At 47.4% G+C, this 26,956-nt stretch overlaps 1 protein-coding gene across 8 annotated transcripts in view; it reads right to left on the reverse strand.

Annotated features, from left to right (window-relative positions):
• The window catches only part of LOC135920709 (uncharacterized), a 311,372-nt gene that overhangs the window by 100,844 nt on the left and 183,572 nt on the right, over positions 1-26,956 (reverse strand). For all 8 annotated transcript variants that reach the window (XR_011514578.1, XM_070538734.1, XM_070538733.1 and 5 more), the window contains one exon: positions 7,271-7,349. Coding sequence is in view for 7 of the 8 variants with exons in the window: in XM_070538734.1 (XP_070394835.1) it covers positions 7,271-7,349 (79 nt within the window). In the remaining variant the exon portion in view is untranslated. The remainder of the gene's footprint in view (positions 1-7,270; positions 7,350-26,956) is intronic.

Below are 26,956 nucleotides of genomic sequence, written 5' to 3' on the forward strand. Positions count from 1 at the left end.
ACAAAGCTACATCTGGAAAATCGGGGACGCCTTGCATGGTGGAGCTATCCGGATTAGTTTTGCCTACGTTAACCGTCGATTGTGATTCGGCTAACTTGTATTTCAGTTTTTCTTTTTATGTCGTTTTACGCATGCATGCGCATGATAGGCATGAATAGCAGCATCAACAGCCACGAAATTCAGAGACGCAAGCTCGAAGCCCTCGCTATTTTAACGTCCGCTCGACTTTCGGTGCTCCAAGAAACTACCTATAAAGCCGCGGTCGTGTCTACCCCTCCCCCGCCCCTCCCACTTTTATTTTGTTTTGTCCAGATAAAAATATCTCGCTTTAAACTACACCCTGTCAGTTTCGCAATCACCGCAAAAGCCTTCTCGGTCTGATTATAAAACGCTGGCGCCGTCGTACTTCAGTACCACACTTTTTAATACTTCTTTTCCTTCCCGGTAAGCCTTCTAGTTTGCTTCGCCACTTTCATACTTGCTTCGAAGTCCGATTTCTATTTTTACTTCTTCATCCAAGCTGCCTCGGCAAATACATCATTCTCTCTCTCTCTCTCTCTCAAACCATATGTCAACTTTCCCGCGAGTTGACGGGCAGCCGCCGAACTCTCGATTACACAAACACCACTACGCGCACGCACAGACTCGCTAGATCTGCGTGCGCGCGTATTAAACCAATAGCGGGGCGAGCGTGTCCCAGCGAACCCCACGCGACAGACAGGGTGTGGCTCGATTCCACTCGTTGCCGTTTCTCCTTTTCCGCCTGGCTTCGCGTGGTCGGAAGGCGATACGGGGGGGGGGGGGGGGGGTGGATCTCAATGTGGGTGGCAAAGTTGGAGAGGGGGACACAGTGTCTCGCTTTTAAGTTGAACAGAAACTGTCAAAAGCCTTAAAGCCGCAAGACAGACGAGCTTTGTGCGCAGCAACCGGCACTGTGACGACGACGGCAGAAACAAAAGAGGGTGGGATATACGGACTCGGTTAAAAGCAAAGAGGGGGTGTGGGGGGTAGTGTAGGCAAGTGAGAGCGACAAGGGTGACAGGCGGTGCGTGCGAACACCTGATAACAGTTGCGTGATGCATCGGTCACACTGCTGTGGCGCTCGTCGCCCGCACACGCAACCCTGTCGGCTAGACGGCCGACTCGGACATGAAACAGAAGGAGAAAAAGGAAACGCAAATGGGGCTAGAAACACCGTAGATTCCTTACGCAGACTTTTTTGGGTTCCGCATGACGCAAGGAAAGTACCGGAGAGGAACTAAATATATACCTGCAGCCTATCGAAAAAAAGAAAAGAAGAAGAAAAGAACTGGGAAGGCCAACCGCCAGCCGTTGCCGGAGGAAGTTTGAGCTCAGCTTATATTAGCAAAAAAGAAAGAAAGAAAGACTCAGGTTGTGTCGTGCAATTCTTTTGTGACGCGCCACGCGCGCACATAGCGTCGCGCGCTTGGCATAATGCGCAGGAACACATGTTTCTTGCAGCAAGATTCTACAGAACTGAGAGTTTCATTTTTGATTCCGTATACCTTCGAGCTGAGAAACATAACATCTCCGGTACGACAACGGCATTACGTGAGTCTAAGAAGCAACAACTACTAATTTTCAAGAGCGATAACATAAGTAAGACCCGTACATGCATGCATACAACATATATATATATATATATATATATATATATATATATATATATATATATATATATATATATATATATATATATATATATATATATAACATTTCCTTGTAGCCTTAACAGGCAGACCAAGGAATGTCGGTGGTGGTGATGAGTTCCACAACTGTGAAGCTTCGAAATAGTGCGCTCTCATTTTCTGAATTCGCTGCATCACTTTGGACGTACAGTACTCGGGGAGTGCAATTCGAGTACCTTGTCATGCCGCTAGGAATCAGTTCACTAAATGTGGTGCGGACTCTTACCTAAGTATACGAGCCTGAATTACGCCCATGTCACACGGTCTGCAGACTGGAAACGAGAATAGATGCTCATTCATCATCAGCAGCAGCAGAAGTAGCCTATATTGATGTCCACTGCAGGACGAAGGCCTCTCCCTGAGACCTCTAATTACTCCTGTCTTGCGCTAGCTGATTGCAACTTGCGCCTGAAAATTCCTTAATTTAATCACCCCACCTAGTTTTCTGCCCTCCTCTACTGCGCTTCCCTTCCCTTGGCACCCATTCTATAACTCTAATGGTCCACCGGTTATCTACCTTTCTAATTGCATAGCCTACCCAAAGCCATTTCTTTCTCTTAATGGAAACTAGAATATCGGCTATCCCCGTTCGTTAATTCTCTGATCCACACCGCTCTCTTCCTGTCTCTTAACGTTGCGCCTAACATTTTTCGTTCCTTCACTCTTTGCGCGGTCCTTAACTCGTTCTCGAGCTTTTTTGTTAACCTCGAAGTTTCTGCCCCATAAGTTTGCGCCCGTGGAATGCAATGATTGTACGCTTTTCTTTTTCTTTTCTTTTTTTCAACGACAGTCCTAAGCTCCCACTCAGGATTTGATAATGACGGTCGTATGCACTCCCACCCATTTGTATTCTTCTGTAAATTTTTTTCTCATGATCAGGGACCCCCGTGAGTAATCAACCTCGATAAACGTACACCCGTACAGACTCTAAAGGCTAACTGGCGATCTTGAATTCTCGTTCCCTTGCCATTCTATTAGATGTTATATTTGTCTTCTACATATTAATCTTCAACCCGACTCTTACACTTTCTCGGTTAAGGTTAATATGTTCATTAGTTAGCCCTACATCGATGTGTTTCATTCCGTAACCATTCTACATCATTCTTTTCATTGATGTTCGTTATAAATATTGCATCTACATCATATACATGACGTTGCGTTTTAGTTTTGCTTTCGCAGGCAATATATTTTCATTGTACGGCATATCGCACGCCATATCTATGAAGTTTAGACAGTCAGCCATCCCCTCCGCACAGTTGCACCGTCTAACACAATCGAGCTTGCTTCAAAACACCGCATATTTCGACAGCGAACGGGGCTTCCAGTATCGACGTCGAAGGGCCGGCGGCGGCGAACCCGGATATGAACAAGTGAAAACAAAGAGTTCGACCTCCAAGCTGACTTCTCTTGGCCCCGGGTTAGTATTGTTTTGCTTTCGCGGCTTCGCAAACGGCCCGAATGAAAAAAACGAAATAATAATATGATAAGAAAAAAGACATGAGGAAAAAAGAGCACATGTTTTTTTCTCCTTCCCGGTGGTGACCGGCCACACCTCTATTCGCAAATCGTGCATATCTGCGGTGGCCAATCGAATCGCCTCGCCGCAGCCGGGTTGGCCGGTAGCAGCCCAGCGGCCTCATATAGCGAAAATATTGCGTGTCGGAAGCCCTGTAACATTAGGTTGATCTTTTTTTTTTCTTACATGTCTTCTTGCGCTCACTCGATTCAAGGCGCACGAGAAAATAAGATGGCGGTAAAAAGAAAGAAAGGATGGAAAAAAATATGAAGCAATTGACTGATTCTAATGATATGACTCAACGTCCTAAAATAACTCCATGGTTATGCATGAGGAAACACATAGTAAGGGTCTCCTGATTCTTTTTTACCACGAAAACAGTCTTTAACGTGCGTTTATATGAGAGTTCCCGAGCTTTTCTTGCATTCCGAATCTTTCGCAATGAAGTTGTCGTGGCTGCGAATCAAATCCACTTCATTCTTAGAAACTTACCAGCACTGAGAAACAGCGACGGGTTCTGAAAAAAGAAGGTTGAAGAGGTAGTTTGGCCAAACATCAAGCCTACCTTATGGCACCTGCTAACGTATGTATGGTTGCGCGGGCTTACGGAAGCTCTGAGAACACCACCGCCATGAGCAATCTAAATTGCCAAAGTTCTCTTTGCCTGAGAATTCAGTCGGAAATCGAAACGCACGCTATGCCGGCCTTTGCGCGACCTGCGTGGACCCTCTCCTACTGAATTGATGTCTTGTGCCCATGCGGCAAAAGATATTTTTAAAAAAAGGCAGGAAAGCTTTTTATTTAACGAAGTTTCTCGTTTCGGAACCTCTCTGGGCCTATACAGCGAAATGCACGGAGGACAGTATGCACGATCCATGACACACTTTTCCGTGTTTCTAGTTGCAGGATTTGTGATCGCTTATGTAAGAAAAGTTGTGCCTAATGTAAGTCCAGCATTCATCATTTCCTTGTTCATGGCTTTCATGTCAGGGACTTCAATGTTGTTATGGCGATAGCAATTACATGAACACTCCAGGTGAATTTCCGCCGTTGTCGTCGCCGTCGCCGTAATGTTTCGTATAAAGTCCAAGCACGATAAGATCGCGTAAGCGCCGCCGTGTGCTTTAGATGCGAGTGAAAGCGTGCGAGGCTGGGCTGAGGGAAATGGCGTGCGGGCAAGGGAGGAGGGTAGGGTGCAAGACGGAAGGAAGGGGGTGGAGGGAGGCGAGGGGGCACGCTCTACAACGGCAGCGGCTGCGTTTGGCGCGGCGCGGGCCCCATGTTTAAAAAGAAAAATATTTCTCGGGTCTTACGAGCCAAAACCACGATATGATTATGACGGATGCCTTAGTGGTGGACTCCCGATTTTGTCCGCCTGGGGTTCTTTAACGTGCAACCGATGCACGGTACGCGGACTTTATTTTTTTGCATTTCGCCCCCATCGAAATGAGGCCGCCGCGGCCGAAATTCGATCCCGCGCCCTCAGGCTTAGCAGCGCAACGCCAAAGCCACTAGGCCGCCAGCGCGGGTGGCACCCAACTTGAAAGTAATCTGCGGTGGGTGCAAAGTCTAGGCGGGTCGAGGGCTGATCGCTTCGTGTGCATTGTAGTGTTCTCGCCGCTTAGTTCGTGTTGAAGCGAGAGGCAGCACGAAGGGCAATTCGCTCGTTGCTGCTGCCGCTCTTCCTCACGCCAGCGTTCTGGCAGCGAGTGTTCGCGATCGTCGAGTGAGGTGTGTTCGTGCTTGCCTGTACGCGCGGCGACACCATGCTTGCTAATTTAGTTAGTAAGCGAATGTTTACAAGTTTATACGGCCGATGAAGCTACTATCCTTAACTCGTATAGCTCTGTAATAATTTGCTATCGCAATCGATGCTTGGCCTTTCGTGCGAAGCTGCGATATATTAGTATCATCAGTACATTTCTTTCGTTTGTAAATGTTTGTGCCTCTCTCAATCCTTAAGGATGAAGCCTCCATTACAGATATTCAGTTACCCAGGTGCGTTAGCTATGCGTTCATTCAACACCTATTTGTTTCGTAATATAATGACTACGTCTAATCTACTTCGACCGACGACTGCGTCTCCTTTTACATGCTACCTATTCCAGCAATTTAACAGACCAACGGTTATCCGTTTTCTGCGTAACACGACCTGTCCAAGTCCACTTTCACTCCCACACCCCGGTATGAAAGACATTGCCCTTACGTCTATGATCCAAATGAATACCTTGAAGACGCGCTAGTAATTAAATACGGTTTTTTCAATTTTGACAATTATTTGACAAATGACAATTATTTTGACTACGACAAATGACAACTACGACAAATGACAATTTTGACTACGGCGACTACAGTCTGGCACATTGCCAGGCTGTAGTCATCGAAACACCTGTTCGGCGCCGGCAAAATGCACCTTTATTTGCTGTTTATTTGCAACGATGTGCTTACCATACCACGGTAAAGGGCCGTTTATAGTCCGACGTAACGCCCGCGCGCGCGCACGCTACGTCACGTCGGCGAAAACGACCCCTCTATAGTCGGGCGCACCGGTGCAGCTAACGTAACCGGCGGCTTCCAATGCGCCCCGACGGGCCCGGCGCCGATATGGCTCCTGAGCCGTTCGCGCGTCGAAGTCGGCGGAACTCTGGCACCAAAATGCATTGCGCGCGAAGAAAAAGGCGCCAACACAACTCCGCAGACGGCTTTTGCGGACGGCGCGCGACTTGGCGAACGTTCTGCGCATGCTCTGAAGATAGCAGCCGATGGCGCGCGCGTTGCAGTATAGAGGGGATGGCATCTCGGCTGGCGCCGCGCAACCGACGTAGCGTGACTGACCGAGAACGACGCTCGCCCGCGCGCCGATAACGTTGGACTATAAACGAGCCGTAACGCTCTCAGTTACTATCCCGCATGACAGCTTCCAAGCTGCAGGGTGTTAACGATAAAAATGAAACGCTGAGAAGCTGGCATCCCCTTACAAATGTTCTTAATGCGACGCATCCGGCTTTCACAAAAGCTCTACAATTTGGTGTTGAAGTAAAGCAAATTGAATTGAATATTGTGAAGGTAACAGTATTTAATTGGGTCGTCGCTTGATGGCCAGAACAGCTATGCATACATTTTGGTTTTATTGGCATCACAACAGGGGCACGTTCTCCCGTCAGTTGTTAAAACACTCAAGGGATCAAACCCACCAAAATTCACTGAAAAACGAAGGCTCGTTGCGGTGATGAATACCCGTCCCTGTAGCGAATGTACTACATAAATACAATATATAATTCGGAATGACGTTGTTTATGTGAAAAGTGTCTTCCATGTTTGGAGGCTACCCTGGATGCACCCCTGAGTCGATTGCTGTAACATGCAAATTAATTGTTCCAGAGGACTACCGAACTCGTTCTCACATCTGCTGCACGACTGCTGCCGTGCAACATTTGTCGCAGGGCTACTTCGCTACTGGACACATGCAGTCATTGAATCACCAGGCGCGGCAGCGGCAAACTGCACTTGTATTTGCTAATTATTTACAACGATGTGCTTACCATAGGGCGGTAACGCCCTTTGTTACAATTCCACATGAATACTTACCAGCTGCAGAAAGACACCTGCATAAAGATAATCCTGAGAAACTCGCTTCACCTTTTAAATTCTGTTATTGCGATGAAGCCACCTTCTACGAAAATGTTTCGGTGAGCTACGCACGCACGCAGGGCCACCTGTTGAGGCTCCTGTCAAGCACGTGGTACACACACTATAGTATACATGTATTGTGTGTATACCCTACAAACCACATAATGATTTGTAAAATACTGTCTAGGAGAAGCGCGGGAACTGCACAGGTGCGCATTTAACTATTCTTAACAACTATACAGCTGTCATTCAAGGAGAATGAAATATGAGTAAATATAACTTGTTTCCCTTATACAAAAGTGAAGCGCTGTACCTGAGTGAGGCGCCCGAGTTAGATCGTACACTTCGCTAGTACACCTGCGACGTGCGGACCGTCATCGAAAACAAAAAGAAAGGAAGTAAGAGACGCACATACATTCTGTAGGGTGCAATATTCGAGTTCCGTTTCTTGAAGGGACGCCAAGCTCTAGCTGATCCAAACACTCGTAGGTCACCTGCAAAAGAAGAAAACGGGCATTGTACAAGATGAACCATGCCGTTTCCGTCTAGCAATAAGGATGGAACGGGCAATCAATAATAGCCTCCAGTACACGCGCACTCAAAAGTATGATCTTCGTGTTCCTCGTACTATGAGGTTGCAAATTCGCATATGCTCTACCACCCGACTTACCGCCTTCCGCGTACCCTTCCTTCATTACGCGGGCACCTGCATGCGCTGGTCAAGAGACGTGCAATTTCTCGCGGGTCGCGTGCAGAGTTCAATTTTTATCGAAGAACGATCGCCTCGGCACCGCCAAGTGACAGCCGATCCTCCTTTCCACGAAAGCGGCGCGGGTCCATTTGTTTCCTTGCCCGCAACACCAGCGCAGTGCGCCACGAGTGAATTTTTTTTTCTCTTTTCTCGCCTAAGAACACACGCATGTTTTGAACGCAAGGCGTGCCGCGCGCGTGTCGACAGGCACTCACGCGAACTGGCAACTTCACGCCACGGTTCCAAATCGAGGTGAACGAGGCGAGTGCAGAAGTTGGGGGCGTAAGTCAGTTACACTGACTGCTTTCGCCGAAGTTCTCGCGGGGGCCTCGCGCGCAGAGCGCGGTACAGAGGCTTTTTTTTTTTCTTCCAAAATTACACCCACGCACGGCAGCAGGTCGCGCGGAAGGAGGAAAATAGAATTTCCGATTCCAATGAGCGAAACAAAACGGTAAACACGAGCGCCATGCGCGCCGAGAGCGCCGAGATCATGCGATCCTCGAATACAGATAGCGCGCGATCACGCACGCGTTCCCTCTCTCCAATACTGTACCCAAGCCCTTTCGCACGTCCTCGGTCTTTGGAACGTTCGCAGCAGCGGGCCCGTAGTTACTCGCGCTTTTCTCACCGCAATAATTTTCGATTCCTATGTGTGAGGCAGGCCGTTTTCATAGCTATAGATTGGACTTCGCGCGCTTTAGCGCGGCTAAGATTGACTGTGACATCGTTCTGTGCGTCGGTTAGTGCGTCTAGTTATACGACGCACAAACCCGAGATCACGTGGGAGGCGAGAAGTGGCGGGTGCGTAGGGGTAGGGGGGAGGGCGAGAGATTCTTATCACGAACTGTCGACGGGTCCACTGGGGATGGTTTGCATGCGGATGCTGCTGTTGCTGCTGCTGTCATCGCGTGCTTTATGCACACTCTGAACGCCGGCTCGCATGTGCGGCGAGTCCATAGCATGCAGGCGTACATGCGCGCGTGCGGGCGGGCAGGTCTTCCACGTCCGGCGGGCGGCAGCACTTTGCGCCGCCGCATGCCGTGCAAGTCCCCGTGGCACGCTCGTCCGTTCTCTGCGTGGCTCACGGAAGGGTCCCGAGGAAGCACGCACGACTCGCGTCGCCAACACGCGCGCGCGCGCGCTAGCGGACACCACTGTATAGGCACGCGCGCGCGCGCATACGTGGGAGATGGCACGGCACCATCACCACGGTGCGATTTGCAGAGCGGCAGTGGTGGGGGGGGGGGGGGGGTTGCCGTGGACAATTCCTCGTCAGCTTTTGGCACGCCGTGAGGTCCGCTCGCGCTCGCGCGCGCGCGTGTGTGCGGCTGGCGTGCGCGAGGCTGTGCTGGCGGCGGGGACATGCTAGCTAACGTGGCCGGCTCGTCGCGTGATCCGCGGCCACCGCTGGTTTATGCCGGCGCACGCCTTTGGCCTCGTGCATGTGCGTGATGCCCGCCATGGTAGTCAAGATGATGAGAAAGAGAGGGCGAGGAAGAGCAAAGGAAGCGGCTCGAAAAAAAAATGAAAGAGGAGGGGAGAAATAAAAGGAATAGCGCCAGGCATGCGAACCTGCGGGCGGCCCCGTCGTCCTCTGCGTGAGCGTCGCAGCCGGCGCTGCTCAGAGCGGCAGCGGCGTCAATATAACTCACGCATCCGAGTGGTACGTGGCCGCAGACGGGTCACCCTCAGTCGTCAGCCAGAGCTGGTGGCGGCGACCGACAGAAGAGGACGTGCGCCCACCTCTCGTTGGCTTGCCTTCTGCGGACTCGGTCTTCCTTTACCCGTATACCCGTTGTCGACGGTGGTGGCCCGGTTCTTCGCTCACGGATACGCAGAACACGTCTGAGTATCCAAAGAGGTGTCGTTGAAGACGCAGCGCCTGGCACTTCTGGAGTACTTGAAGACAGAGATGTGGTATCGATAGAACTGATGACCGTGTTGTCGACTCGACGACCGCAGTTCACCACTAGCTACGGGAATCTTCTACGCGCCCAAGGCAACAGCAGCAGCAGCGCAGCAGCAGTGACTGCTGCTGCTTCAACACGTCACGCTGATATACATGTCTTCACGCTTCGGAACGGTTTCCTTCCGGGCATCGTACATCTATAGGAGCACCAGGACTTTCAGTTCACCATCGACGAAGACCAGCTGACCGACCACAGGTGGCTCCCGCTGCCGTGGGTTTGCTGCTCTGGATGTCGCGCAAGAAAGCTACGCCATGTGGATTACGCTTTCGACCGACCCACTTCCGTGTTCGGCAAGGTCGTTACGGTGAATGCGTCTGCATTCTGCGCCCGTGGTCGTTTAGTCCAGTAGCTTGGCACAGGTGGATGTATACACGTATTCGCCTTGACCGACGGCGAATATGCCACGTCTGTGGAGAGTGCTTTATGTGGTGACATCGAACGAGTCGTGTCTCAACGTTTGGCGATAAGATTCATGCACACTGCCGTGGTCACAGTCACCGAAGCCGCATCCAAAGCTTGCGTGATCTGTGCAACGGATAGATCACAATGGTGTATCGTGGATACTTCGTATAAGAAGGCCCATTGAATTTGCCATTGTAGTGTTCTGGGGTGCTTTTTTTTTTTACTTTCATCGTGATAACTGTAAACACAGCTTAAGTTTACGACTGACAATTAAAAAAAATCTTAATCAGTCCGTTCACGAGTAGTGCGAGCAGCGTTTCGTACCGTTGTTCAGTAATCGCCTGCGCCACGTGCTATGCAAGTGCGCATCTCATTGAGCGGCAGTATATCGAGAGAAAAAGAAAACCCAGTAACACCACATCTCTACTTTCATTGATCTTTAAGTGCCTAATTAAACGCGACAGAAGTAGGGAAAGCGATGGCGTGCGGTCACCGTATCAGGTCGCTTTTCCACCCGCCAATTTCCACCCGCTTTGCCACCCTAAACCTTCATATTATGGTGTGCTCGAGTCAGTACGTACTTTAAAGGAATAGATAACCATGAGGTAAAGAAATTTATCTCTAAGCTAATTCTTCGTTAACGTGCAGGGCGTGAATGCACTTGCAAGCAACACATGAATTAACAGATGACCGTTCAGACAAGTACGCTTCCATAGAGTTTCGTTTGTTGAAGCATTTCCGGGCCGTATGTTTTATTGCTCGGTTATCTTTTGGGATATGCAAGGCACAATGGAAAGCCTTGTAGCACAACAAGTTTAGCATCACTGCAATTTTCACCTTGACGAGCTGAATACGGTTTTGCTCGCATAAGTCATGAGGTTCATACACCCCCCACTGTGGAAGTCTTATAACTCATTTAACAGGCGTCTAAAGTGTCACGACGAAAGCACTGAATCTGGCTGCTATGTTTCGGACTATGGTACATTCATTCTCTTCTAATGGAGCCTTCTCCTCGTCCTTGTTTAGATGTGACGATGGTCTGTGTTGCCCGTTCTTTCACATGTAAATCATCGCAGCCGCACTTTTGTATATCACTGTGCTTTCGTAGCCGCTACATGAGCCCTAAACAGCACATGCTGCACATGAGTGTCTTGACGCGCTACAGTGCAATTTCCAACCAAACATGTTCAAGAATGTAAAACTCGCCTCTCTACAGCCTCACTTTAGAGCAAAAAGCTGTTTGTGTCATGTCATCTAGCTTATGGCAATATCGCACCAGTGGCCACGCGCAGGATGTTACGCACTACAGCGCAACATCTCCGGCCAGATCTTCTCCGGCCAGATTTCAAATCTGAGTCCGCCGCTTATAAATTTTTTAGCCACTCGTAAATAAAGCACCACACGGATGTATGGCTAGCATTAGCATCAATTGCCTCCAAAATTTCTGTGCAGCTCCGCACAGCAGGTCTCGGAGGACCACCCTGCATTTATGGGTCGTGCCAAGCCCGCTAGATGTCGACGCGATGCTACACGCCAGATGACTGGGCCATAAAAGGCACCCTATGGCCGCAGCTTGCCGTTATGTCAAGCTTTTCGACATAATTTTAAAAAATAAATAGAACAAGGCATCGGGAACGATATACGCCATGATGAAAAAGATGCGAGCAGGAGCTATTCGCAGATCTAGACAGATTGTCTTACTCCCTGTGGAAGAAAGAGAAGAAAGAGGGTTAACCGAGGGGCCGGATATTTAATAATCATATCATAAGAAGCAAACAAACAAGGACACAAAAGAAAACATAGGGGAAATTACTTGTGCTCACTAATTGAATTAAAGAAATAAATTAATGGAAAATGAATGTGGATGAAAAAACAACTTGCCGCAGGTGGGGAACGATCCCACTTCTTCTCATTACGCGCGCGATGCTCTACCAATTGAGTAGAATATCTCTGTGCAAGGTAATTATGCCTTATACTTGAGAGTAACTTAATGCTATATATACATCATGCGAGCAGGAGTGTATACCACTTATATCGCTGGGAATTTCGTTCCCGTCCTAATCAACAGCGCGCATCCGACATAACGCTCCCCCGGCGTCACATTTATAGTGAGTGGAACCTGCTATCTCTTGTTAGACTGTACAATAATACAAGATGTTTGACTCCGGAGCTTGTTGAACTTGTCGGCAACCATCTGCTGTACCTCGACTTCAAAGGGCGCAATGAACCAATCAGGATATCTCGAATAGAGCATTTAGTATAGGCGTATACCCTTCTCTTGTGCCGAATTCACGGTTCCCGAGTTCGAGCGCGTGGACAAAATGTGCTTGTGCTTGTGCAAGAGCGCTTGTGCTTCTCCAAAAAAAAAATGGAATAAACAGACAAATTTCCTTGGCCACTTTGGCCAACCTCTAAAAGAGTTCAAACACCGCAGATCTTTTTTCTATCTGGAAACAGTGAAATTGCTTATCGTACGAATTTTTCATCAAATAAACATATGTGCTTTGTCGAGGCCTAGGCGCGCAGCCACGAATTTACCGGTGCACTGTGCTCACTGCGCACGAAGCATCAGGTTAAGGTTGCTATAATTTCAGGGCGCTTGCCCATGACAGAGCATTAAGCTTGGCTTTTAGCTCGCAGCGGGGGTCCACAAACTTCTACGTCGATTGGACGCATACATTATTGCATCCCCCCCGCCTTCCCACCACTCTATTTATGCTAAACGATCTCACCAAAATCTGGTTTGCATCAAGGTGTTGGCACAGGATTGCAGATGTATGAGAAAAACAGTCTATAGCGCTGCCGTTGCAACAGCATCGCCATCGCCGCAGCATGCCTCAGGATGTTCAACCGCGCTTGTTTATTACGCGTTCAACCGCGCTTGTTTACGGCACTTTCATAGATAAATAGGATGTATTTCGCATTTGTTGCCATTGTGTACTGACGATGCCACCCGCATAGGTGGCGAAACGTCTATGTTTTTGTTATACTTTGTTGAGTAAAGCCAGTGTAAACAACACTTTGAAGCTTGTTTATTAGGTGTTTCTGTTGCGCGTACGGCGGTGGTATACGCATCGTCGCAGTGGTCGATGGTGCACCTACCATCAGTTTGTGGGAAATAAGGAATATGTGAAGCCTAGTTTATGCGTCTGGGCGAGAAGTCTATCAGGCCTTATACCTTTCTCGTACGCGCGCACTGAGCAATCTGCGCCTGGTCTTCATGCTGTTTTGCGACTCGCTGGCGCAACTGACACAAGTATGAATGCCCCATTCACACATGTTTGGTGGTAATTATGGCGTTACTCGTTTATTCTGTTGCACTTCGCGTATATAGGGAGGAAGAGGAGCCGGAAGGGAACGTAATACAGCCGTGATTCTTTTTGCTTCAGCGCGCGGAGTGGGAGGGGGGGGGGGGGCGGGACGACCGAACATTCGGAGGAGTCTCTGCGCTCGTACATGCGGCCGTATGGCTCGTGATTCAGCCTCGCGAGCTCATTAAAAGCCGGCAACGGATCCCTTAGCGAGCAGTTGAGTTGCGACGGCTCGAAAACGTGATACACCTCGCCCACGGCAGCTGGTTCTCTGTTTTACAGAGGCTGCGTGGGGAGCACGGTGTTACATCGCTCGGGGTGTCGGGCCGTGCCTGCTTCCACGGTCATTAATTTTTCATTTGTGTGGCTCGACACACAGCTTATAGTTTAGCCGCAAAAAAAAGAAAGAAGAAAGAAAAGCCGCATCGCGAAAAGAGAATTGGTCTGCATTCATGCACGGCGTTTGACGCGCAGGTGAACTATAGCAGATATTATTGTGGTGTACTTGTAGTTTCTACCTATAGTGTACCAAAGTCTCCGGCGTTAAACTTGCCGTATTAAAGTTCACAGTAGCGAACGCGATAGCATTTTAGTTATAGCTGGATAATTTACTCTTTTGTGGTCCATATCTAGAATGCGTTCAATAAACTTTTTTAATGTGCAAGGAAAGGGAGGCAGCAGCCCTAAATATAAGGAACCTTGGCATGACTATTGTGTTTCTTTAGCATTTGGTTTACCAAAGCATTAAAAAATTGGTTGTCAGCAACGTCAAGGAATTGAAGTAGCTTATATATATATATATATATATATATATATATATATATATATATATATATATATATATATATATTTTTTTGAGCTTATCGCTGCATTAAGAGAAAAGTAACCGGCGCCGTCTAACAAGTGCCACAACCTCATTGCACACAGTTAATAAAAGAAAAGCGAAAAAAGGAAGCATGCTTCTTAATTCCGTGCAATGACTGCCATCGAGAGACCAAAACAGCATGTCTCCTACAAGGTACTGAAGAAATGAAAAAAAAAAAAGATTAATTCTACATTTCTGAATATTCTATTTGCTGCCGCTCGATGAAATTCGTTCGGTTCACTGTGCACACTGTACTCATAGCCTATCGTATATGATCGAGAAAAGCATTACAAGCACGAAACCCACTAAAAGAAAAACATACACTAAGAGGCTGTGGATGAACAGTTCTCAGTGTAGTGATAATTGAGCGAACTTATTTTGCCAGTTATGGGCGACCGAATGTCGTGCGAATCTTTACCGAGGGAAACTTTTTTTCCGTGCAAGCCGTAGAAGCGATGTGTACGCGGCGAGAGAGTCAGCTGTCGTCGGCGTGGGCAATGTTTTGTCACGGATCATACACATGCATGGTGTCCCAGCTAACTTTAGCCAGAGCTTTAAGATATTCGAATGCCACGTAGCTGGGCAGAACCAAGATAGTGTTGTTTCCTGTCGCTTGGAGATACTCAAATTATTTTTCTCATTTCACCTAGTTAGATAATTAGTCATAATTAATTAATCAACATCTCAAATATTATATTTAGATCAAAAGTGTCAGTCAGAAAATTGTAGAGCGACATGAAAAACTCCCGATACAGCTTTCTGTTGATCAATACATGGTACATAAAAGTGTTTTTGCGAGCGTGAAAGAAGCCAGAGAATACACGCAAAGTGTCTCGAGCGGCCAGTCGCACGGCAGGTTTGCAGCTGGGACGACCCGTATAGTGACATAACGCTATAACAGGACACTGACTTCGACATGCAAACAATACAATGAAGTCGCAGGAAGATGAAGACAAAGCGATAAACATCGAGTGAACGCGGAACGTTCCAGCCTGGAACCAACGTTCAGATAAAGGGACTTGAAGACTTTTTGTCGGACTGTTCGCTCAAGGCTAAGGATATCATTGTTTGAAAACCCCAGGAAAGCCGCTGCTGGAAAACCATTACGTTGCCTTGCAAGAGTGATCTCTGAGTGTCTAACTGCCTATTACCATAGGCAATATACAGGCGGGTTCGGAAAAGCGCTACATGTGGTGTTGTTCTTACGCACAAGCGAGTGAATAAGTATGTTACATACTTCTCACTTAATGTGCTCCGCTCCTAAAACCTGCTAGAGGTACGTAGTAATCCAACGAACTTTGCTCAATGGAGGGACATTTCACTGACGTCATGAAGGCTGAAGTTTGTAGTAAGAATGCTGAATGTTAGAGACAACTTAGAATGAACAAATGAAATAGCTTTGTGAGGATTGCATCGAGATACCGTACTACCTCGATGCAATCATCAGAAGGGTCACATAGCTTTATAGTAAAGGAAGTAGAATGCACTGATTTTACTGGATTTCGTCTAATTACCGCTTTTTAGTTGCTTCTGGGCATCGGGGTAAGGAGAAGTCGAGAAGCAGCAACTTCAGTCGAACAAGAGCTTTCAAACTTCAGCAAGAAAAAAGCGCATGCTATTAACACGCATGCACACCCACACGCACCCCCCCCCCCAATCACACACGCACGCATATGCACATACACACAAACAGTAGGAAAGTTAGTGACATATAATACGATGCTGCTATGCTTACGTCGTTTAGCGGAAGTAACATGAGCTCCAAATAACCCACGCAGTATTCGCACGCAGCACACTAAAAAAGGCACGCTTTTTCGAGACCTATTTAACCGCCTTTCTCTGCTTTTAGACAATCGTGTTTGAGGAAGCGTGTGTAAAATTCTTCCTGCACACACACACATACGCACACACAAGAAAAGAAAAGAAAAAAGAATTACTTTTTACTTCTGGAACTCGCGAGAGCTTCACAGAAAGCAACATCTGAAAGCGCCAAATTACACGTCCAAAGCTCCAGCGTGAACTCATACGAAGAGCCTGTCCTGCTACACAGAAAACACGCATGCCCCTTATAACAAATTATCTATTATGTTCATGCTAAACTTTATATTAAGGCCCTCATATTCCTGTAACATTATATACAACAGGGGATTGCATGTTAAGGTTGTGATGCATGCACGACTTTTGCGATTATTGCATTTATTCCGGTACGCTGCATTGATATTTGCTCATTTATATCATTCTTGTTGCTGTCGAACCACAGCTTTATTGAATGCCGCTTCGTGGATAGCATATTGCTTGCAAGCTTCGATCCATGACGTCCAGCCAGTGACGCTCACGCTGTACGCTAGCTGTCTGACAGTCCACATACGGGCACCCGCAAGCGAGCAGCGCGTGACGTCACGACACTGAGTTCAGAGGCTTGCTTGTCAAGGAAGCCTGCTTGTCAATTTAGAGGCACGCATTTACTTAGAGTTCAAAAAAACGTGTTTGCGAAATAGACTCAGTGATTAAGCACCAGAATAATGGTGGCTGATACACTGCCCTGTCGCAGTGCACAGCAGCACTGTAAATGTACTTCTGACAATATATATATATATATATATATATATATATATATATATATATATATATATATATATATATATATATATATATATATATATATATATATAATAAAGAATACGGACACACAAGTGGCGAAAGTGCTGTGATAGGAAAGTTCAGTGACCACAAGAAAAGGCGCCATTCGGGCCTGTAGACATGTCAGACAGCGAGGAAGTTTGACGAATTGCCGGTAATTGGACGGGGAACATCGAGCTGCGTATGAACGCTGGTCGAGTGACATTCTGAGGCCACTGTACATGTTACGCGCTTCTTTTCCACTGCGTTATAACAGTCGCTGCTGCGTGGCTAAGCCGCACTTTGGGCCTCATTGTCATTTCTGTCGGTTGAACAGCGGTAAATGTCCACCATAGAGTTTCATGTCAAGCTTGGTGAATTGCTCAAGGCACCACAAATGACGTGTCGTGACAACTGTAGTGCAATACGGGGAGATTCTTTTTTTTAGGTTTTACGGAATTTTTAAAAATCTCTTGTGGCAGTTAGCATAATGAAATTTTTGTTCTTGAGATGGACTACTCGAAGAGGCGGACATTGCTAGCACAATAAATCGAAACACAGGCTCAAATAATTAACGAGAATTAATTAATTAACTTCTGAATCACTTTACGGCACATACTGCAATTTAGGAATTGCAGCCGGTGAGTTTGCAAGACGTATCCACTTGAAATTAATTTACAGCTTGACACCAGCTTCGAGATATTATATCCCAAAGTGTGGGACGAGGTATACTTCAGCATTCCAGTTGTTTTTGTGCTTCAGTGCGTTCAGCATTCTTTTTTTTTTCATACGCAGAAGAATGCTGAATAAAGATTTGATTTGATTTGATTTGAAATAGAGTTTTGTTAAAAAAAGTAAGTGGAACAACAGTTCGTCCTTAGGGTGACTTTATGGCGCATATGTCCATGTTGGGGTCATCCTGTACATTAATTTTAATTGGATGTGCCGGGAGAACTCACCGCTACAATTCGTAAATTGCAATGTGTGCCGCAAAGTAATTAAAAAGTTAATTAGTTCATTTGTGTGAATTAATTGAATGTGCGTTTCGATATCTCGTTCAAGTAATGTTCGCTTCTCTGAATAATCCTGCTCAAGGAATAGTGTTATGTTGTCTGCAACAGACTATCTTTAAAGATGGTGGTACTAACCACTATACGATCACGACTGTCCCAAGAGATATGATTTTTAAAGATTATTTCCGTAAAACGTAAAAATTATTATCCTGTGTAAATGATTGAGCACATGCTGTTGGAACTTCCAGTCCCTAGCGATGAAGAAACCTTTCATGAAAGCGATACGGACGAAGTTCGTCAAACAGTGCGAATACTAAGCGCCTTAGGTCCCGTGACTTATTCTTCTAGGCGGCAGCGTCGAGAATGTCACTTCCTGTTTGGTTGTTTTCGTTGGCTTGTCTGAAATGGTCTAGGAAATGCTTTACATACACGCTAGAATGGCCAAACCTTATTTTTACATCGCGTCACATGTAAGTTATAGTTCAGCCTTTTTGTCCCATTTTGTTTTCGTTCGCCCCATTTCTCTCTCTCTCTCTCTTCACTATAGTCTTACCCTCGTTCTCTTCCTCATCTAGAATAACATGCAGGTGACTGCAGATGCCAACCCAAACCTCCGCGTTTCAATAAATAACCTCGATTGTCTCTCTGTATCACGTTAAGATTACTAAAAGGAAATCTGGCGCTTAAACCATTGAAGTGATCACGGGCAGAACAAGAATTCCACTATGATCTGACTGAACTTCGTTAAGAAAACAAGTTACGGGTTTTTTATTGTTCTTTATAGTTTATTTTGTTGTGAGTTAGATACGCGACATCTCTCTACGTGCAGGTAATTATTCTTTTTTTTACGCTCACAACTAATTTGTCACATCTCGTATTTTTCTTGCTGCATAAGTAAACTTCGATATTTTAAGCTACGAGCTTCATTAATATAGATATTTTCTGGAAGCTAACACTGGCAATTGTTCTTGATCTTCTAGACACACATTTCTTTTCTCTTTCTTTTTTTGCCTTTATTGCTCCCCAAAAAAAGTTTGTTTCCATGGGCAAATTTAAGTCAACTATGCAAGCTGTGATTTGGGGTGTGCCTCAAGGCAGTATCCTCGGACCATTGTTTTTGAATGGCTATGTTAATGATCTGGTCACCGTAGATAGTAATGCTAGAGCCTTTCATCATATATGCGGACGATACCAGTATACTCATCGAAGACAATAGCTTTATTATCATCATCATCAGCCTGGTTACGCCCACTGCAGGGCAAAGGCCTCTCCCATATTTCTCCAACAACCCCGGTCATGTACTAATTGTGGCCACGCCGTCCCTGCAAACTTCTTAATCTCATCCGCCCATCTAACTTTCTGCCGCCCCCTGCTACGCTTCCCTTCCCTTGGGATCCAGTCCGTAACCCTTAATGACCATCGGTTATCTTCCCTCCTCATTACATGTCCTGCCCATGGCCATTTCTTTTTCTTGATTTCAACTAAGATGTCATTAACTCGCGTTTGTTCCCTGACCCAATCTGCTCCTTTCTTATCCCTTAACGTTACACCTTGTTACGACTTTGTACCGCTGCACCACGATTACGGCTTTGTGGTCCCGTAGCGCTCGTCACCCGTTTCGTGACAGAGCGTTGGTAGCGAAGACTCCGAGCCAGGCGTCGATGAGAATAACGAAAGGGATTTTATACATTATATACAGGTCATTGTACAGGACAAGATCGGATCGGCACTGGGGCCGAGAGCTCACACAACCGCGACGGTTCCCGCACGGCGACGTCCGGCGAAAACGCGTGACACATCTCACCCCAGTCGGGAGCGACACTGTCTCCCGGTGGGTCGGCGGATCCCGTTTTCGAGGCGGCCTCCTCGCCGCTTTATAATCCCCGAGAACCATTGTCACTCAAACGGCCCAATACAAAGTCAGCACACGACGGTCGTCCGAGGGGTCCAACCAGCGACCGCGCTGGCCACCCGGTTCAAAGTTCGCGCGCGCGGTGACCTCCAGGCAAAGGGAGGTGCGGCGCCGGGCTGTCTGGCACACGCTGACACGTCCGAACACGCTGCTCGCCGAGGCTTCTCCCGCAGGACACCGCTGCCTGACGGCTCAGCATCTTGCCTTTTCAAGGGAGAATTTGGGCGCTCGCAGGATAAATTCTGCATCTTGCAGATTCGGAATCCGGGCTTGTGGTAATGGCACAACAGCATCCCCGCCCTCAGATAAGGCGCCGGGAAGACGAGCTGCCTCCACGTGGCTCGGATGCCGGGCGCGCACGTTCGTCAGGCTCGTCCAAGTTCACGTCCAGTGTCGGGACGCCAGGTGACTTCACGTGCCCAGGTCCGACTCGCCAGGACAGGAGCTCTGCTCACCGCGTCGTCGCCAAGGCACCTTGACCAGCTCCGCTCGGGTCGTTCCTAAGACCTTGCTTCTCGCCACTGGTCCCGCTTGGTCGTTCTGCAGCTTGCAAAACCGACCGGCAAAAGGCAACACCCAACACGAACAAGTGCCCTCTGTCTCCCGTCAAACACCAGACAAGGCCCTAATCCAAATCAACCTAACTAAATCGCTATCCCCTTTTGCTCCCGCTGCAACAAGAGGCAGGTGTACGATCTAGCACACAAGGCTCAAACAATCAGTTTTCAAATTAACAACACACCAAAATAGAAACAATTAATAATCAGCAATAATAATGACAAATAGAATGGTCCCCTTGAAATCACTTGGACCGAAAACATACCACTGAGGAAGCAAATGAGGTCATTCATTTTTCCCGGCGATATTTTCGCGGAATCCTAAAGCTGCTTATATTTGCGACCCTGCTTATCCGTGTAGCGGCGGTACAATAAGCCAGATTCTTTGCCAAATGAAACCCTTTTTTTTTTCACTCCCCGTTTGACGCTCTTCCTCAGATCGGCTAATGAACAGTCTTCCTGTTGCTCGCGAATCAGACTTTCTCTTTCAACTGCAGCCTGCTCCTGCCGGCTGGCGGAAACCGGAGCGAGTGTGGAGCCCGCGTCGCCTAATTGCGGCGTCGCGTCTATATCGCGGCTAGCACTGCACGCGTCACTCCCACTCACTTCCAGGACCCGCTCGTCTAGGCCAGCGTCCGAGCTCTGCCTCTCCCGTGACTGCTCGCCACTCAAGTTACCTTGATCAGTCCGTGTGCCGCACCGCCTTTCGCTCACCGACGCTAAGTGAAGTTCCCTCGACAGCGGGCGCGCTTTGGATCGCGTGGGGGCCATGTACGCCACGTCGGCAAAGAATGATTTGCCCTGATCCCTCAGCAGCTGCTCCGAGCTATTTGAGAAGAGGTAGGAAAATTGGTCCGGGAGGGCGGCTGACACAGCGCCTTCGGTGTTAAGTTTCCCAAACTCTCCTTCAATGATAACCGTTGCGATCGGTAAACAGACACTCTCCTTCTCGGCCACTTGCCGTATCCTAACGCACTCTCCCGTAAAGTCACTCGAGGAGACGAAAGACGGGTGAACAACGTCCATAGTTGCTGCAGAGTCCCGCAGTGCTCGGCACTTCTTGCCGTTTACCTTAATTTCCTGCACATAGGGCTCCAATAGACGTATGTTTTTGCGAGTTTCCTGTATCGTTGCAAAAGCAATTCTCTCTGGGCAGCTTGCAGCGATGTGCCCTTGCTTTTTGCAATTGTAGCAGGTTAACTGTTTCCGTTTTTCAAAAGAACGCGTCATTTCGTTTCGCTGTTTCGGACCATCGTCATCATTCTGAGATGCATTCTGTCCTTCCCTTACAGTTTCTTTGGTAAGGGATTCGTCGTCCCGAAACTCGCGACGCGTGATTTGCTTCCGTTCGTCGGGCTTCCCGGAAAACCATGGTCTCTCCTATCAGCTTTTTCTACGCGCACTGCCTTGCTGTGCAAGCTGCGGCGTGTGTAATACTCTTCCGCTAACTCTGCTGCCTTGTTTAGCTTAACCTCCTTTAGCCTATCTTGCAGCCAGAGCCGGACATCCTCATCAATGCAACGGTAGAACTGCTCCAACGCGATGCATTCGACAATTTTGTCGCGGTCGTCGTAAACCTCTTCGCCCTTCAGCCATTCCACCAAGTCGGCTTTTAGACGAAACGCGAAGTCAACATTCGACTCCTTGCCCTTTTTTGCATACCGGAACCTCTGCCGGAAAGCTTCGGGCGACAATTTGTACTTCCGCAGTAGCGCTTCCTTCACATCACTGTAGCTCTCAAACGCCTCTTTCGATAAGCAAGTTATTACGTCTGATGCCTCCCCAGGAAGCAAGGCTAACAGATTCTGTGCCCAAAGGGATCGCTCAATGCTATTCCGTTCGCACACGTGCTCAAATTTCACGAGGTATTTGGCCATATCCTCTCCGACGACAAAGGGTGGAAGTTGATCGCGTATTCTTGGAACATTAGAAGTGAGACTAGGCGCCGGCGAGTTATTTCGGATCTCCAACTCTTTCATTTTAAGCTCGTGCTCACGTCGCTCCCTCTCTCTCCTTTCCTCCTTTTCCTCCTCGCGAAGTTCCTTTTCTCTCCTTTCCTGCTCGCAACGTTCCTTCTCCCTTTCCCCCCTTTCCCGACGTTCCTTGATATCCGCCCAGGCCTCAGCGGCTTCCTCAGCCGTTACGTCCCCAGTCCTCATGACCTCAAGGATCGCATTCTTTCTTTTGGTTGAGCCCAACTCAATGCCCAACTCCTCACAAATTTCGAGAAGTTCCTTCACCTTGTACTTCTCCATCGTTCACACTGTCCTCCTGCTGTTTACCCTTTTTGAATATACCTGCCGTACGCTACTATAACACTACTAGTAAGACATATGCAAGTATTTCACACACTGCCCTGTTTACCCCCTCAGCATCCCCTGGTTTTCAAAACACTCTTACTAGGCTTGAAACACACAAGGTTATCACAATGCAACACCAAATCCTTCCCTAAGCTACTATAACCTGTGTCAGAGAAAGTCTGGTGTTTGAGGTAAACTTCAGGCACTCACCGCGCCGAGGTAGCTGATGCCGGTCAATCCCGTCGCTGCCATCCAGTGTTACATCCCACCGCTGCCACCAGTGTTACGACTTTGTACCGCTGCACCACGATTACGGCTTTGTGGTCCCGTAGCGCTCGTCACCCATTTCGTGACAGAGCGTTGGTAGCGAATACTCCGAGCCAGGCGTCGATGAGAATAACGAAAGGGATTTTATACATTATATACAGGTCATTGTACAGGACAAGATCGGATCGGCACTGGGGCCGAGAGCTCACACAACCGCGACGGTTCCCGCACGGCGACGTCCGGCGAAAACGCGTGACACATCTCTCCCCAGTCGGGAGCGACACTGTCTCCCGGTGGGTCGGCGGATCCCGTTTTCGCGGCGGCCTCCTCGCCGCTTTATAATCCCCGAGAACCATTGTCACTCAAACGGCCCAATACAAAGTCAGCACACGACGGTCGTCCGAGGGGTCCAACCAGCGACCGCGCTGGCCACCCGGTTCAAAGTTCGCGCGCGCGGTGACCTCCAGGCAAAGGGAGGTGCGGCGCCGGGCTGTCTGGCACACGCTGACACGTCCGAACACGCTGCTCGCCGAGGCTTCTCCCGCAGGACAACGCTGCCTGACGGCTCAGCATCTTGCCTTTTCAAGGGAGAATTTGGGCGCTCGCAGGATAAATTCTGCATCTTGCAGATTCGGAATCCGGGCTTGTGGTAATGGCACAACAACCTATCATTCTTCTTTCCATAGCTCGTTGCGTCGTCCTCAATTTGAGTAGAACTCTTTTCGTAAGCCTCCAGGTTTCTGCCCCGTAAGTGAGTACTGGTAAGACACAGCTATTATATACTTTTCTCTTGAGGGATAATGGTAACCTGCTGTTCATGATCTGAGAATGCCTGCCAAACGCACCCCAGCCCATTCTTATTCTCCTGATTATTTCCGTCTCATGATCCGGATCCGCCGTCACTACCTGCCCCAAGTAGGTGTATTCCCTTACGACTTCCAGTGCCTCGCTGCCTATTGTAAATTGCTGTTCTCTTCCGAGAGTGTTAAACATTACTTTAGTTTTCTGCAGATTAATTTTAGACCCACTCTTCTGCTTTGCCTCTCCAGGTCAGTGAGCATGCATTGCAATTGGTCCCCTGAGTTACTAAGCAAGGCAATATCATCAGCGAATCGCAAGTTACTAAGGCACTCTCCATTAACCTTTATCCCCAATTCTTCCCAATCCAGGTCTCTGAATACCTCCTGTAAACATGCTGTGAATAGCATTGGAGAGATCGTATCTCCCTGCCTGACGCCTTTCTTTATTGGGATTTTGTTGCTTGCTTTATGGAGCACTACGGTGGCTGTGGAGCCGCTATAGATATCTTTCAGTATTTTTACATACGGCTCGTCTACACCCTGATTCCGTAAAGCCTCCATGACTGCTGAGGTTTCGACAGAATCAAACGCTTTCTCGTAATCAATGAAAGCTATATATAAGGGTTGGTTATATTCCGCAGATTTCTCTATCACCTTATTGATAGTGTGAATATGATCTATTGTTGAGTAGCCTTTACGGAATCCTGCCTGGTCCTTTGCTTGACAGAAGTCTAAGGTGTTCCTGATTCTATTTGCGATTACCTTAGTAAATAGTTTGTAGGCAACGGACAGTAAGCTGATCGGTCTATAATTTTTCAAGTCTTTGGCGTCTCTTTCTTATGAATTAGGATTATGTTAGCGTTCTTCCAAGATTCCGGTACGCTCGAGGTCATGAGGCATTGCGTATACAGGGTGACTAGTTTCTCTAGAACAATCTGTCCACCATCCTTCAACAAATCTGCTGTTACCTGATCCTCCCCAGCTGCCTTCCCCCTTTGCATATCTCCCAAGGCTTTCTTTACTTCTTCCGGCGTTACCTTTGGGATTTCGAATTCCTCTAGGCTATTTTCTCTTTCATTATCGTCATGGGTGGCACTGGCACTGTATAAATCTCTATAGAACTCCTCAGCCACTTGAACTATCTCATCCATATTAGTAATGATATTGCCGGCTTTGTCTCTTAACGCATACATCTGATTCTTGCCGATTCCTAGTTTCTTCTTCACTGTTTTTAGGCTTCCTCCGTTCCTGAGAGCATGTTAAATTCTATCCATATTATACTTCCTTATGTCAGCTGTCTTACGCTTGTTGATTAACTTCGAAAGTTCTGCCAGTTCTATTCTAGCTGTAGGGTTAGAGGCTTTCATACATTGGCGTTTCTTGATGAGATCTTTCGTCTCCTGCGATAGTTTGCTGGTATCCTGCCTAATGGAGTTACCACCGACTTCCATTGCACACTCCTTAATGATGCCCACAAGATTGTCGTTCATTGTTTCAACACTAAGGTCCTCTTCCTGAGTTAAAGCCGAATACCTGTTCTGTAGCTTGATCTGGAATTCTTCTATTTTCCCTCTTACCGCTAACTCATTAATCGGCTTCTTATGTACTAGTTTCTTCCGTTCCCTCCTCAGGTCTAGGCTAATTCGAGTTCTTACCATCCTGTGGTCACTGCAGCGCACTTTGCCGAGCACGTCCACATCTTTATGATGCCAGGGTTAGCGCAGAGTATGAAGTCAATTTCATTTCTAGTCTCGCCGTTCGGGCTCCTCCACGTCCACTTTCGGCTATCCCGCTTGCGGAAGAAGGTATTCATTATCCTCATATTATTCTGTTCTGCAAACTCTACTAATAATTCTTCTCTGCTATTCCTAGAGCCTATGCCATATTCCCCCACTGCCTTGTCTCCAGCCTGCTTCTTGCCTACCTTGGCATTAAAGTCGCCCATTAGTATAGTGTATTCGGTTTTCACTCTACCCATCGCCGATTCCACGTCTTCATAGAAGCTTTCGACTTCCTGGTCATCATGACTGGATGTAGGGGCGTAGACTTGTACAATCTTCATTTTGCACCTCTTATTAAGTTTCACAACAAGACCTGCCACCCTGTCGTTAATGCTATAGAATTCCTGTATGTTACCAGCTATATTCTTATTAATCAGGAATCCAACTCCTAGTTCTCTTCTCTCCGCTACGCTCCTGTAGCACAGGACGTGCCCGCTTTTTAGCACTGTATATGCTTCTTTTGGCCTCCGAACTTCACTGAGCCCTATTATATCCCATTTAGTGCCCTCTAATTCCTCCAATAGCACTGCTAGACTCGCCTCACTAGATAACGTTCTAGCGTTAAGCGTTGCAAGGTTTATATTCCATTTGCGGCCTGTCCGGAGCCAGTGATTCTTAGCACCCTCTGCTGATGCAGTACAGCATCACAAGCAGTGATGCTGTACAGCAGTACAACGGGGCAGTAAAGGCGAATACTTCCTAAAAAAACTGGAAGTTTGGTGTTACACAAATGTGTTGAATATTAATGCTAACAAACCTAAGTCGGTCTGTTTGCGCACAAAAAAATAAAAAATGTGGCCCTACTGTTAACCTATCATACAAGGGGGAAATTATAGAAACTGCACAGTCTTTTAAATCACTAGGAGCGTATTTTTCAGAACAAATGTTGTGGGAGAGACAGAAAAATCATATTTTCATAAAAGCCTATCTATCAAGTTATAGGTTTTCTAACACGGCACAGCTATGCCCTGCCGCATAAATTAAAGTTGCTTCTTTACAATTCCCTAGTCTGCTCTTATCTAAATTACTGTTCGTTAGTGTAAGCGACCATCACCACTACAACAGATATCGGTCCTACTAGAAAGAATTCTTCGTATTGTGCACTATATACCTCACGGACATACAACAAGACACTTGTTTAACGAACACAAGATCGTAGATACATTAAATTTATATACTTACAAGTTATTGCGCAATTATAGGAAAGAACAAAAAAATCGCTACAGTTTATATCAAAGTTAGCGTCTTTACATCCTTTCAAATCTGCGTATCCACTCCGACAGATGACAGTCTGGATGTTGCCTACTGTACGAACAAATTACGGCTACGAGATGATCATGTTCCAGTTACCTGAGCTTTTAAATGAACTGAATAACTCGAACATTGCCGTTAAGGACATTTCAAATACGCATTTACGCAGTTACATTATTGGTCGCGGCGAAACAGCAACAGCTTCTTAACATCGCTCATCGACAATGTCTCTCTACATAAACAAACACGCTACAATCCTAATATACTTGCAGAGTTATTGTTCCACCGTCAGGTACGATGAT

The sequence above is a fragment of the Dermacentor albipictus genome, chromosome 5, assembly GCF_038994185.2.
Source record: "Dermacentor albipictus isolate Rhodes 1998 colony chromosome 5, USDA_Dalb.pri_finalv2, whole genome shotgun sequence".
Taxonomy (NCBI): Eukaryota; Metazoa; Arthropoda; class Arachnida; order Ixodida; family Ixodidae; genus Dermacentor; species Dermacentor albipictus.